This window comes from Hylaeus anthracinus, unplaced genomic scaffold (assembly GCF_026225885.1).
Source record: "Hylaeus anthracinus isolate JK02 unplaced genomic scaffold, UHH_iyHylAnth1.0_haploid 11981, whole genome shotgun sequence".
In the NCBI taxonomy this organism is placed as follows: Eukaryota; Metazoa; Arthropoda; class Insecta; order Hymenoptera; family Colletidae; genus Hylaeus; species Hylaeus anthracinus.
The window spans coordinates 13,016-26,069 of NW_026534329.1; the positions used below are offsets into that span (position 1 = coordinate 13,016).

A 13,054-nucleotide genomic window follows, 5' to 3' on the forward strand; every position below is an offset into this window, starting at 1 on the left:
ATTATTATTATTATTATTATTATTATTATTATTATTATTATTATTATTATTATTATTAATCGCAACCTAAGAATAATTTCAGGAATCGCTTACTTGTTGATAGGGTCGATGCGACCGTTGCCTTCGCTACCTAAACCTTGACCTTCGCTCCAACCAAGCTTCTGCAACATCTGAAATCCTAAGAAATCGAAAATTCGTTATCGATTCGAATAAAGGTGGTTGCTGTAAAAGGTGTTCCGCCAGTGAGAAATTCTTTTTACACACCAATGTTATCTTCTTTAAGCTTGTATTCCTTGTAATCGCTAAGGTCGGGTTCCTTTCCCTGTTTCACCGCATTGTACTGTTCCATGAATTTTTTAAGCTCGTCCGGTGGTAAAAAGTCGCCGATGTGATGTTTCCCTTCTGCCTGAGCGGTTAACTCTTCCGCCCACATTTGAGTGGCCTCCATCTCGGCGGACCTAAGCTTGTGTTCCCAAGTGCCACCTTCCGTTTCTTCGTCGCTATCGTATTCGTATTTATGCTTGCCCTGCGCCTCCAAGCGTTTCAATTCCTCCCTTTTTCTCAATAAATTTTGATACAGAAGGTTTATCTGAGTAAGAAGCGATCGGTCAATGTACATGTTCAAGTTGCGATCAGAGACGCGACACAAACGAATCCAACATGACCACGATTACGATAATATCTCACCTTGTAATGATCCTCGGCTTTTTTCCATTGTTCTTCGGTAAGATCCAACGTACCGAATGTTTGTCGAGCGTATTGTAATAACGCAGGATCGTTTCTAGAAATTTTCGTCAACATTGGATTCTTCGCTTTCGGATGTTGCACCTTCGCCGATGGAATTATAACGGCTGGCTGTCCAATTTGTCCGGGAATTGCGATACCTGGCTGCGAGAGACCGGTATTTTGTTGTTTCCGTGCGGGTAAGCTATTCGTTTCCGCTACGGACACTTTATTATCCGGATCGCCCCAACGACTACGTCTTTTTCGTTTACGTTCTTCTTTGTTTTCCTCCTTGGTCCTATCCGTACAATTCTCATCGTCCAACTCTCTTTCGCGTTTTCTTTCTGTTTCCATAGGTAAATGCGGCCCAATCGGCCGACAGTTTGATAATCGAGTAACAACTGTTTTATATTTTCAGTTTTCGAGTAACGCAACCAACCGATCGCGCTTACCTTGCGAACAAATGTGTCTGTTCGTTTGACTTTGATCGGCGGTATCGTCGTTGTCGCTGAGAGCTTCCTCCGGACAATACGGTTCGGCACCGCTATCTTTAAATTCACCGACAGACTTTTCAGCACGGAACTTTGCCACCAATCCCCTGTACTGCAGATACGCTGCACTTTGCTTTTGGTGCAGAAACCTTGATTAAAACAATACTTAAGACTCTGACGAGTAACATATTCTCCTATATTAGCTTCCTTTGTTAAACGAGAAAAGAATCGATGATAATACAGAGAGAAAATGGTGTAGAAGGAAAAAAAATGTCAAGTCCTCGAAGCGACAGCACGACAAGTATCGTAACTTTCGGTAATCGAGTTTTCATTGAAAAATATCGCAGCGTTGCTACGAATAATTGTCGCGTGGTTGGTGTTTGAATCGCGTAAAAGAGGTAAAAAGCGATCGATAGGGAACGAATGATGTGTATGTAATGGGTAGGTAAAATGTAACGCTACGCTACGCGACGTGTCGAGACACGAGACAGGGACCAGTGAGGACAGTAGTTACCATAATTTAGGATCTTGGGCATTCTTCTCTCGCGCTTCCTGTTCGATTTCATCCCCGCAGTCAGCGACGATGCGTGCCAGCTGCTCAGCCTCTACGGGACACACTTAGAAGCCTTTGTCAGACATGCGTAACAACGCTAAAACTTTTATTTGTGTTTCTGTAGCGTACAACCTACTACGCGTATGTCTACACGGATGCTCGACAGATATGTTTTTACATATCTCACCTTCTTCCACGTGTCTTCTATTCGGCGTATCGCGCGCGTGCTTGTGCGTTCCCGATCGATCCAACGAATTTCACGATCATTTTGACAAGAAATGAATAATTTCGATTAAAAATCACCGATACGGCAAGGCGATACGTCGAAACGAAGACACGAATGGTTGAAAATAATAGACATATCGTACCTAGCTGTTCGGTAGCCTGTTGACCGGTCAATGGCCTCACCGGTGGTGGCACTTGAATGTTATGCGGTCCCACGGGTGGTACCTGACTCACTTGATTTGGAATGGGATAACTGGTTGATAATAAAGAAGAAGGAGGGGGAGGAGGAGGAGGAGGGGGAGGAGGGGGAGGAGGTGGTGGTGGACCGGCGTTTTGAATAAGAGGTGGTGGTGGCACATTTGGTGGTGGAATATTCAAATTTGGCGGTGGAAGAACTGAATTTATACTTGACGGAACCCCGTGAACGGTAGGGGGTGGTGCGGACATCAATACAGGTGATATCACATTCGGTGGAGGAACATTCGATGCATTCGTTGGTACGGTTACGACGATTGTTTGTGAGGCCGCAGAAATCGACATCATATTTGGTGGCATTTGAGTCATCGTTGCTAACAAATTAGGAGGTGGAATATTTGGAGCAAGCAAACTCGCGGCCGAAGCTCCGCCGCATTGTGGTCGTCTCGACGAAATTACGCGTTGTTGTTGTTGTTGTTGTTGTTGGTGTTGTTGTTGTTGTTGGTGGTGTTGTTGTTGTTGCTGCGCATTTCCCGACGTGACCGACGTTAAGGATAGAGATGCGGATGCAGATGCCGACAAGGAAAATGACGCGGCTGGCGAAGACGATGACGGAGCTTGTAGCGTTGACGTTAACGAGGAGCTCAAAGGAGAGGCTGAACGGGACAAAGAGGTGACAGGTAGAGAAGAGGAGCACGAGGACGACGAGAGCGATGAACAAGATGTAGACGGTGTTGAAGGAGGTGGAGGTGGTGGTGGTAAATTTTGCAGATTTGGTGGTATCGTCCGAGAAATATGCATGTTCGGTGGAGGTACGTTAGTATTCGGAGGTATAGACTGTATGGAAGGTGATGCTGGTGGTGGAGGAGGAGGAGGAGGAGGAGGTGGAGGAGGTGGTGGTGGATGTAACGCGTGCGGTGGTGATATTTGCATTCTTGGATCGGCATGGTGGTGGTCGTCGGATCCTATCCCAGGATATGAGTTGGCCAAATTTTTTGGAGGGGGCATTCTCGATAAATGCGGAGGAGGAACATTGGTTATAATGCTCCTTATATTAGGCGGAGGTACGTTTGTGAGATGCATTATAGGCTGAGATGCATGGGAAGGAACGAGTGGTGAATTTCCATTTCGAGGAAAATATTGTTGCTGACTGTGTTGCACGCGTTGTCCATTAGAAGGTAATTGATTAAAGGAACGTCGAGCTTCCGGACTTTGTGATGCTGGCCGTCTAGTAGGAGACGGGCTCGATGGAGGACTATGCCTCTTGTGCACGGAACTCTTTTCCCAACGAGAATCACCTCTTCTACGATCCCTTTTACTCTCCCAATCTCTGCTTTTATCGTTGTGTCTCTTACGTTCTTTGTTCTGCAAACTCTCTTTATATTTATCTTCCCTGGTCTCTTCCGATTTCAAAGAAAATATTGCCTCTGTTTTTCCTGTTCCTTTTGTGTTGGCCATTTTTTTAAATTGATCCAAAAAACTGCCATCGTTGGCAAACAGATTAATCGTTTGCGATGCTGTTGCTGCTGGTTTCTCTTCTTGTTTTCTGTAAACAAAGGTGTTTCTTTTGTCAAATTAACGAGTCCATACGTAAAACTATAAACGATCGATATTAAAACTTGTAGCCAACGTATCGTTAACTAGACGCTTATGTTGCAGTTTCGTTGTTCTAGGCACGAGTACGATTATATTTGTCAATTTTGGCAAACAACCAATTGATTAACGCCAACTATAAAACTTTGAGGAAAACGTGATCCTTTTCTCACGTGTACGATATATCCTGACATTTTCGCGTAATAACGAGCAATGCCAACAACGATGTGAAAAGCAACTTAGCGATTACTCACTTGGTAGAATTAGCTTTATTCGCTGTCGAATTTGGAACTAGCGCATTTGACTTTTTTAAATTTTCAACAGCTTCTTTTGCTTTTTGCTCTTGCATCTTCGCTTGTATCTCGAGCTTCTTTTGCTGAATTATTTTTTCTTGCTTCGACATTTGCGCGAAACGTTCATTTCGTGATGTTTTCGAAACGAATGGATCGGAACCTTTCACACCACGATGCGCCATGTTTGTTGTGTGTCGCAGTCGTAGGGTCGCAGACAGGCCAGACGGCAAAGCAGACAACCACAGGCAATCGCAGACGACTACTCTCGACTACAAGATTGGTACTTGGAACTTTCAATTCGATCACTTTCAATGAAAATCGAGTAATTCGAACTCGAGAAATGATTACACCAACTCTACACTGTTGCGTATCGCTACTTTTGATAGAGATAAGTTAATTCCCATGTCACTCCTAGATGGCAACGGAGACCCGTTTGCCCGTTCTTATGGAATGTGAATGAGCCTTTGCGTTTGGCAATTCTGTTTCAAGTTAGTTTAGCGCCAACTACGATTTTCTTGAATTTACGGTATTTCGATTTTTTTTGTTTCTATTTTATTTCAAACAATTTGTTAATACTCACTCGCATAGCGACCGTTAACTAGTATAGACGTCTATTGTAAAAGTTTGTATTTAAAGTAAAGAAATTCAACGTTTGTGTTAAATTAGTTATATTTAAACGGTTATAATACAGTTAAAATTACATTTCTTAATTTATCTTAAATTAACTTATTCCTGGCTAAGTCGCACGCAGGTTTAATCATTTTGTCACGTGCGCCGTGAACGCCAGAAAAACCCAAAGTCCTTAAAAATAAAACCGCACGGACTCGCAACAACACCTTGCAACCAGAGATGGGCAAAATCCTAGACTTTGAATAAATCTGAAGTTTGCCGATTTGTTTGTCTCGTTTCTTTCTCTGGGATATGTTCGAAAGAGGAAAAGAGACAAACATATCGGCAGACTTCAGATTTATTCGAATCCTAGGGTTTTACCCATCACTGCTTGCAACATACAAACAAGACCAACCAAAAGCAACACGTAAGCATATCAGCATTGGTAATTCTTGTTACGATAACAGCGAACCCTGGCGACAAAATTCACCAACCATTTTTTATCTGCATACCTAACCCACACGTTCTAACTACAAATTCACTACTACATACTGTATAACGCTATCTCTGTGTCACCGTTCCATTTTCCACCTGATATAGAATATAATTCGGTATGGTTCAGTAACAAACACGGGGTTCAAGCGTACAAAATTTTTAGCGCCACGTGGGAAAAATTCACGCAACTAAAAGCAATTTCTCCGATTTACTTTCTTTTAAATAATTTAAAAAAGCAACTTAAAAAAACCCGCTCGTTGGGTGAATTTTTCCCACGCGGCACTACAAACTTTGTACCAACTTTTAATATGTGAGCTTGGATCTCTTGGTAACAAATGGTGATAGGTTGATAGGAGATAGTAGTGTCGTATATTAGTATCCATGCCCATCCCGATGCCAGCGACGCAATGCGACAATATAATTTGCTAGCAGCTCATAATACTGCATGTAATGAATTTTTCATCAAATATCAAGATTGTCAATACAAGGTAGTTTGTTAATAATATGTTACACATGCTCGCTTCATTAGTCAAGAACAAATATAATGTACAAACTGATTTATGATGTAGCATCCATTTCGTAAATTTTTTGGTTACTGCAACAACATTGAGAAACAAATGATTTCGTGCATAAAAGAACAAGTAAGTTTTATACTGCAAGTTTTATACTGTTCAGCCAACGCAAACGTACATAAAAACGTACATAATATTTGATTACAGCGAGAAATTAATAGAAACAAAAATAGCCAGGCCGCTAAGGAAAGACAAAGTAGGTTACGTCTTATTCGAGAGGAGGAAGAAAAGAGTAAACGAATAACATAGATTAATTCTATGTGTTTCTCTCGAATAATTTAGTTTAAAATGTAAATGATAGAAATCGATATCAAATAAAAAATATTCGAAACAATTTCAATGGTTTAACGGTCAACGATGAACATCGATTCGTATAACGAACCAATTTCAAAAAGAATAAAATCATCCGATGATGCGTACAAAATTTCGTCTAATGTACATAAACGGTCGCAAACTACGAATAATGTCAAAGAAGAAAATAATGCAGCAATGAATTTTGAATATCAAGAAAGTTCCGAAATAATGGACAACAAAGACAAAGAAATGTTGCTAGCGAGTAATGACCAAGACGATCATTTATTTCCATTTCCTCCAGACGATAACATTTCGGACATGTTGGAAGGAGTGAAATACAATGGATTGTTTCCAACGATTACGGATCGATACTTTACTGCTTATTACAAATTAAATGTACAAAATACCGCCGATGATATTTGCATTTTAATGCATAGTAATCGTATTTGTATGCTCGCTTTAGCTCCGAGTCATGTAGTTTTACAAAGCGATACGCAAATAATGAAAGTTGACTTCAAGGTTAGCAATAAACTAGACAGAGTTCTGAACAAAGTCTCAGGCAAGAGTAAACATGGTGCGCAACCATTGCAAGCTAACTCTAATATCTGTATAATTACCTGTTCCAACGGAAAAACATATACTATTAAATGTTGTATAATTGGCAAATTGATAGAAGCGAACGAAGCGTTGTTACAAAATCCGAAACTTCTATTGCAACCTCCGCATAGAGGTGGTTATTTAGCTATAGTGCTCCCAAATATAAAGCATTTAGATAAAATGAAAGCATCTTTGCTTACTCAAAAACAATACGACTTGGAGATGTTGGAGCGTCAGGGTACCGCGAATAAGACAAATTATCGTAATAATGAAGTCACGGCTGGAACGGTATCCGTGGCAAGTTAATTTAGCATATAAAAATGTTAACGATTGTTGTTGTTTACATGACTTTTTTCAACTGTATACCGTTCGAGGTAAAAATAAATACATAAACAATAAGAAATGGCTTGTTTTGTACTCTTTCTGTTATAATTAATATTATGTACTACTATCTTCAATCGGTGTTATTATCACCATCATAGTATAGCATAATCTTTGGTGTGATCTTAAATTTGTAAAATTATTCTTCTGTCGGATATATAAGTGTGTTTCGATATATATATTATTTGTTCCAATGTTTAAATTGTATTATTCACAATTTTGAAAACAATATATAATATATTGTATAAATTAAAACGAAAAATTAAAGTTCTTGTATGGCACACGGGTATCTAACGATTGAAACTAGTTCCTGTAATGAGCTGGAACTAGCCAGCTTGTCGCATAATTTTCTTCTCTTTAACGTACTCACAGTTCTGCACGTACAATAAAAACTATCCAATTGTAATTAAATTGATCAAAGTATTACATGGAGAAGCGACGAAACTAACGTTCGACTTATTCAGCGGAAACAGATTCGATTTTCAGATTCTGTTCTATATCGTCGTCATTTTTACGTAAAGAATCTTTTGCTAGATTTCCCAACACGATTCCAGCAAATAAAATCATTCCAACCCTATGATTAGAGATGAATCTTTCAGCACAGTCTGCAGGATTGTCAATGTTCAAACTGTAGATCTAAAAATATATTTATATTAAATTTTATTATAACTGTAATATAGGTTATGTATATTTCTATTTGTTATCTACAAAAGAAAAATGAATAAAGACAAATGTATTCCATTTGAACGAATACGAATAAATAATACTAATCCAACTAGATAGATTTCTTCGAGAAAATTGGACAATTATAACGTGGTTCGCTATTATACCTGATTACCAAGATGAGAACCTACTAATCCAACTGCAGTGTAATACGGCCAAGTTTGTGCAGTTAATATACCTGATGTAAGTAAACCAGTAATCATGGTTGAACTAAATCCGGACAAATACATTTTTGTTCTGTCTCCAAATTTCAAAGCTGTCGATTTTATACCTATTATAATATCATCCATTTTGTCCTACGATGTAAAAATAAATGATAAGGTAGCGTCAAATGAAAAGTAAAAGTTTTCTGTACCTGATGGGCGTATATAGTATCGTAGAATAGTGTCCAACAAATTCCACTGACGTAAAGAGGTAGACATACGGACCAGTCACACGATCCTTGGACAGCGGACCAACCCAGAAGTGCACCCCAATTAAAAGTCATTCCTAGTATCAATTGTGGCCAATATGTTATTCTTTTCATAACGGGATAAAGTATCACTAAAACTGTAATAAGAAAAAGTTTGATGATGTAACAATATTTTTATGATTATTTTAACAGCATTTCGAAATTTTGTATGTTTTGTCAATATCTTAAAAACATTCAACAATTACTGATAAATACTGTTTTTTCTCATCACCGTCTAGAAAAATACCTATCGAGCTTGCACCCAGTATAATACTGTAAAGATTTAATTGTAACAATACAAGTAGTCCCAATGTTAGCTGGCTTCCAAGGAAAACAAGCGATTGAAGAGGTGAGATTTCTCCTGTAACCAACGGTCTATCTTTTGTTCTGGCTACCTGTGATTAATAAGTTTTCATAATACCTAATCGTGAATTATTCTACGTGTTGTCGTTACCATTCCATCGATATCTTGATCCCACATATCATTTATAATACATCCTGCTCCACGCATGACCAATGCGCCGATTCCAAAGAGAGTCAAAAGTTGAAAATCTGGAAATGCACCCGGTGGCGCTGCCATGGCTATACTCCAAGCACAGGGCCAAAACAATAACCACGATCCTGTGTATATTGATTATAAATGAAATTATTCCCTTGATAAATTTTACTACGACGATGCCTTTATAACTCTGGAGTTTGTATTTATAATAAACATTGTATCGACACACATTTATCAATGAAATATATTGCTCGTTAATAGAGTTACCTTACGGTTAATTATCTCACCTATCGGTTTATCCATTCTTAATAGTTTCAGGTACGGTCGCACTTTAGGTGAGGAATTTTCAACCATCTTTGCAAGGAATGTCGGTTTTTGCGTTGGCTGTACGTTTGTTATTTCATCGTTTGTCTTTGATAATACCTCGATGGACTTTCTACTTTCATGTTTGTTATACGTAAAGGATGAAGTGTGAATCGTGACGTGAGAGTACAATTGGTTAATAACGCAATGTCTTTGACTAGAATGCACATAGGTCGTCAACAATTTTCTGAATTCTATTAATCGCTGATATCTTTGCATTATTATCATCATTGTTTCATATTTGATCTATTTACTATAAATAATGATTAGAAATTCGGAATAACCTCAACTATGTACAATTCGATGAATTTGATCGTAAATAAAAGTTTCCGCGTACGATTCTGTACACTAAAGGCAACGAGTTACAAGTTGCGATTCGTAAGTCATTGTAATGAAAAATTTATCGAAATTTCTTGGCATTCTGTAATCAAACCGGTAAGCCTTACTGAGAGGTTAAGCGCTTATACTTTTTCGAATGTAACTGTTGCATAATAATAAATAGTAATAAAATATGCGCAGTGATTAATTGGGATTTGATATAGAAACATATCAATGAATTGTTATTTAAAATATTCGTGTGCCTACTAATAAATACGTTTCATTAACTGAGACATAAGTGATAAGCAGCTGATATGGCAGAGGAAAATAAAATTGATAAAAATTATTCTTTATTCTCCATAAATACATAATTTGTACGATTCTGTGCTTTGCAACACCAGATTCTATTAGTTAAAATGTCAAATTTATCGTTTTTCTGAGCAGTTATATAATGTCGGAATAATTATCACCGCTTCGATTATAGTGGTGCCATCTTGGAGAAACGGTGGGAACTATTTTCACTAGAAACTTGGGCGATTCCCCACCGATGGGGCCATCATGACGGTTAGAGGGTTCTGATCGAAAGTTTCAGTGAGAATTGCGGAAAAAGTAGGAAACTCCCGGACAAGGACAGAAAGGGCGATACAAGAATTGCAGGAGAGACAATGCAGGATAGGGCGATTAAGCTAGCATGAGTTTTTTCAAAGATATTGAAGCAAAGAAGCATCTGTCCTTGTCTCGGAGTTTCCTACTTTTTCCGCGACTGTCGCTCAAGTCAATTCGAAATTCTTGGTTTTTACTCCTGCGCACGATAGTGATATTTTATGATAAATATATTCGCAGCTGGACTGCGACTTTTGACGATGTCTGCAATAAAAAAACCCGAGGTATTGTTTGTTTTGGGGGGTCCAGGTGCTGGTAAAGGTACTTTGTGTTGGTATATTACAAAAGAATATGGTTATGTACATTTGTCGGCTGGTGACTTGTTAAGAGAAGAACGTGCAAAACCGAGTTCTGAATACGGAGAACTGATCGAAAATCACATTAAAAATGGGACGATTGTGCCCGTAGCTATCACTTGTAGCCTTTTGGATCGAGCAATGCAAACGTCCGATAATCCGAATAAAAGATTTTTGATCGACGGTTTCCCACGAAATCAAGATAATGTTGATGGATGGAACGAGGTACATGTATAATATAATAATAAACCTGCTATCTATATCGAGTGTCGAAGAAAATGAAAAAATCTTACAATTAGCATGTTACATTCGATATTAAATGTTCCTAATGTGTATACGCTAATAAATTTGTTTGTCGATAGGCAATGTCTGACAAATGTTTGGTGAAAGGAGTATTATTTTGCGAATGTAGCAAAGAAGTGTGCACGCAACGATGTTTGAAGCGTGGAGCTGACGGAAGCGGGCGAAGCGACGATAACGAAGAAGTTTTGGCAAAGCGGCACGAAACTTATATTACCAATACCATGCCTATAATCGAGCATTTCGATAAAGAAGGCTTGTTGTACAAAATAAACAGTATGCAATCACCGGATCAAGTATTTGCAGATGCTGTGAAAATTTTATCCAAAATAGGATGGTAATGCGATTAATAAAAATGTTTGCATAAACAGATTCCAATGGTCTAGAGGGGATCGAGATTTACTCTATTTGTGTCTAATTATATTTTATCGAATAATTTCGTTTCTAGCAGTATAGCAAACACTTTGTATCGCATTTAATTGCATTTATAAAAATATTAGATTGTTTTAGTCGAAAGGTATGCGGTCTTATTTTGGGTGAATGTTTCTGTGAGAAGACACAGAATTTTTGATAGAAAATGATGCGTTTAGTTGTTCCACTATATTATACATAGTTTATATCGTAGATTCGCAAAACAGTTATTCTATGCGAGAGAGTTGTTGGGGATAGCTGGAATTTAATGCTAGTTTGAAATAAGTGTAGGAATTGTAGAAATTTAAACAAAATAAACAAAAAATAGAAATAACTTTGGTATTTGAAATATATTTTTGATGCAATAATAATTTGTTCTCGCTACTTGTGCCTTTGAAAGTCTGCATTTTAAACTATGCTTCTATAAGATAATACAGATAATACAGATAATAAGAGGACTTTGTAATTAAATGTACATTACAGTTGCCAATGTTATATAATATATTGCATATGTAAATGGAAACATTTAAATACCTTATGTAATAAAAATTTCATTTTAAAATGTTCGGAAATTCTGTTTGTGTTGATCGCAATTAAAATCCTTGTATTACTTTCCGATAATAACGTATCAAGAACCTTTTTTGTTCGAATCTTCCGAATCTGTTGAGAGAGGGAGAGAGAGAGAGAGAGAGAGAGAGAGAGGTCAATGTCCTGTTATCGTCGTTGTGGTAATTCCAAAGATAAAATGGATATATTTTTGTGTCGGTATCGATTTTATACTCCAAGTAAATCGTAAGATTATTAATGTTCGATTATTCGATAAAGTGCTGCATCGAAAACATCGTCAGCGCGTCTTACCAAAAATGATGTACCTTCACCGTCGAAAGATCGACCTGTTTTCAACTTTCTCATCGTACTAACCGAAATCTGTATCGTTAATCATTAACCGGTAGCCAGTAACCAGGCATCGCGTCATACGAGAAAATAATCCGGTAACCCAGAGTTTGGTTATCGATATGGTTATAAATTGCTAAATGATCGATTTTCAGTGTTAATATCGTAGTTTGTAGTAGAAGATACGCGACGTTTCGATTGCCTTTATCGGAAATTATTTAATTGTGTCGTATTACGATCAATTTCTTAATTGACCGTTTACGAAATGTTTTCCATCTAATGTTATGCATAGAGTTTTACAATTAATGACCGCACTCTGTTCGATTCCTTTTATTGATTATTTATCGGAATGTTTGTTGGAATAGTTTGTAACGTGATTCTCTTCCGATTGCGATAACCTTTATCGATCGCGTTTCTTGCGATGATCTCATTGTCGGTAGTTTAATTCCAAAATAATTACATCGAACGTGGTTCTTCCCTTTTTAGAGACGTAGACACGTGAAGGAAAAAAAGAAAACGAATTTTTTGTTCGTGTTCATTTATTTCGAATTTGTAAGGAGAATTAAAAGGAGACGTTTAAATTGAAAGTTGCATCCGAGTTAAGGTAGCAACTACACTACCGTATATCGGAGATTTTGTACTCGTATGCACGGCATTTCGGTCAGCGAACTTGTATCTTCCGTAGAATTTTCCTACAATTGGAGACAACGCAATCACGAGACATGTGCTTCTGACACGAGATGAGATGACAGGCGTTTACGTAACGCTTAACAATTTCTTGGCTACCTATACGTCTTTATCTTGTATTTCATTTTCGAGACTGTTTTCCTCCTGGGAATACAAATTTCCCTTCCCCTCGAACGACGATATTTTCTCATCTGTAAGTAGAGATATATTACTTGGCGAAGAGTATGACCAAGAGATGAGTGGGGCGAGGATGGGAGCGGGGAGAGGAGAAAAGAGAAGAGTGGAGTAGAGAGTGCGCGGCATCCTTTCTCAACCCTTTGATTTCTCGTTTGAAGTTGTTGTCGTTGCCAATGTACGTGTATTACGACATTGTCCGAATACCTTGATTCGTTTATAATTATCTGAGGAAATTCGATACGGCGCCGACA

At 38.1% G+C, this 13,054-nt stretch overlaps 4 protein-coding genes and 1 long non-coding RNA gene across 7 annotated transcripts in view; 3 read left to right on the forward strand and 2 right to left on the reverse strand.

Annotated features, from left to right (window-relative positions):
- Positions 1–1,975, forward strand: part of LOC128885555 (uncharacterized) — a 14,629-nt gene extending 12,654 nt beyond the window's left edge. The window contains exon 3 of the long non-coding RNA XR_008459631.1: positions 1,142–1,975. This is a non-coding gene — a long non-coding RNA (uncharacterized LOC128885555). The remainder of the gene's footprint in view (positions 1–1,141) is intronic.
- The window catches only part of LOC128885547 (uncharacterized), a 5,024-nt gene extending 502 nt beyond the window's left edge, over positions 1–4,522 (reverse strand). Inside the window, exons 1-7 of one of the 2 annotated variants that reach the window (XM_054139642.1) lie at positions 4,035–4,522; positions 2,136–3,733; positions 1,729–1,819; positions 1,176–1,363; positions 688–1,067; positions 265–589; positions 94–178 (exon numbers count right to left, since the gene is read on the reverse strand). In XM_054139642.1, coding sequence (XP_053995617.1) covers positions 94–178; positions 265–589; positions 688–1,067; positions 1,176–1,363; positions 1,729–1,819; positions 2,136–3,733; positions 4,035–4,255 — 2,888 coding nt within the window. In that variant the 5' untranslated portion in view covers positions 4,256–4,522. Of the gene's footprint in view, positions 1–93; positions 179–264; positions 590–687; positions 1,068–1,175; positions 1,364–1,728; positions 1,832–2,135; positions 3,734–4,034 lie in introns of both variants that reach the window. The other variant, XM_054139641.1, reaches the window with a different exon arrangement.
- Positions 4,523–5,491: 969 nt separating this feature from the next.
- Positions 5,492–7,043, forward strand: LOC128885551 (protein Abitram). The gene is made up of 3 exons (XM_054139649.1): positions 5,492–5,665; positions 5,747–5,818; positions 5,897–7,043. Exon 3 carries the CDS (start codon positions 6,107–6,109, stop codon positions 6,944–6,946), a length of 840 nt encoding a protein of 279 aa, XP_053995624.1. The 5' UTR covers positions 5,492–5,665; positions 5,747–5,818; positions 5,897–6,106; the 3' UTR covers positions 6,947–7,043.
- A 159-nt stretch (positions 7,044–7,202) lies between these two features.
- Positions 7,203–9,722, reverse strand: LOC128885550 (4-hydroxybenzoate polyprenyltransferase, mitochondrial). The gene is made up of 6 exons (XM_054139648.1): positions 8,982–9,722; positions 8,650–8,816; positions 8,443–8,590; positions 8,100–8,293; positions 7,852–8,040; positions 7,203–7,657 (listed from the first exon to the last, which is right to left on the reverse strand). The coding sequence occupies exons 1-6, from the start codon at positions 9,286–9,288 to the stop codon at positions 7,478–7,480; spliced, it is 1,185 nt and encodes a 394-aa protein (XP_053995623.1). The 5' UTR covers positions 9,289–9,722; the 3' UTR covers positions 7,203–7,477.
- A 155-nt stretch (positions 9,723–9,877) lies between these two features.
- LOC128885552 (UMP-CMP kinase) lies at positions 9,878–11,611 on the forward strand. Of its 2 annotated transcripts, XM_054139652.1 has the most exons (3): positions 9,878–9,966; positions 10,219–10,559; positions 10,697–11,611. In XM_054139652.1, exons 2-3 carry the CDS (start codon positions 10,239–10,241, stop codon positions 10,973–10,975), a joined length of 600 nt encoding a protein of 199 aa, XP_053995627.1. In that variant the 5' UTR covers positions 9,878–9,966; positions 10,219–10,238; the 3' UTR covers positions 10,976–11,611. The 2 variants fall into 2 exon arrangements, with proteins under 2 accessions (XP_053995627.1, XP_053995626.1); XM_054139651.1 differs by lacking the exon at positions 9,878–9,966 and having other exon boundaries at positions 10,010–10,559.
- The last annotated feature ends 1,443 nt before the right edge of the window (positions 11,612–13,054 follow it).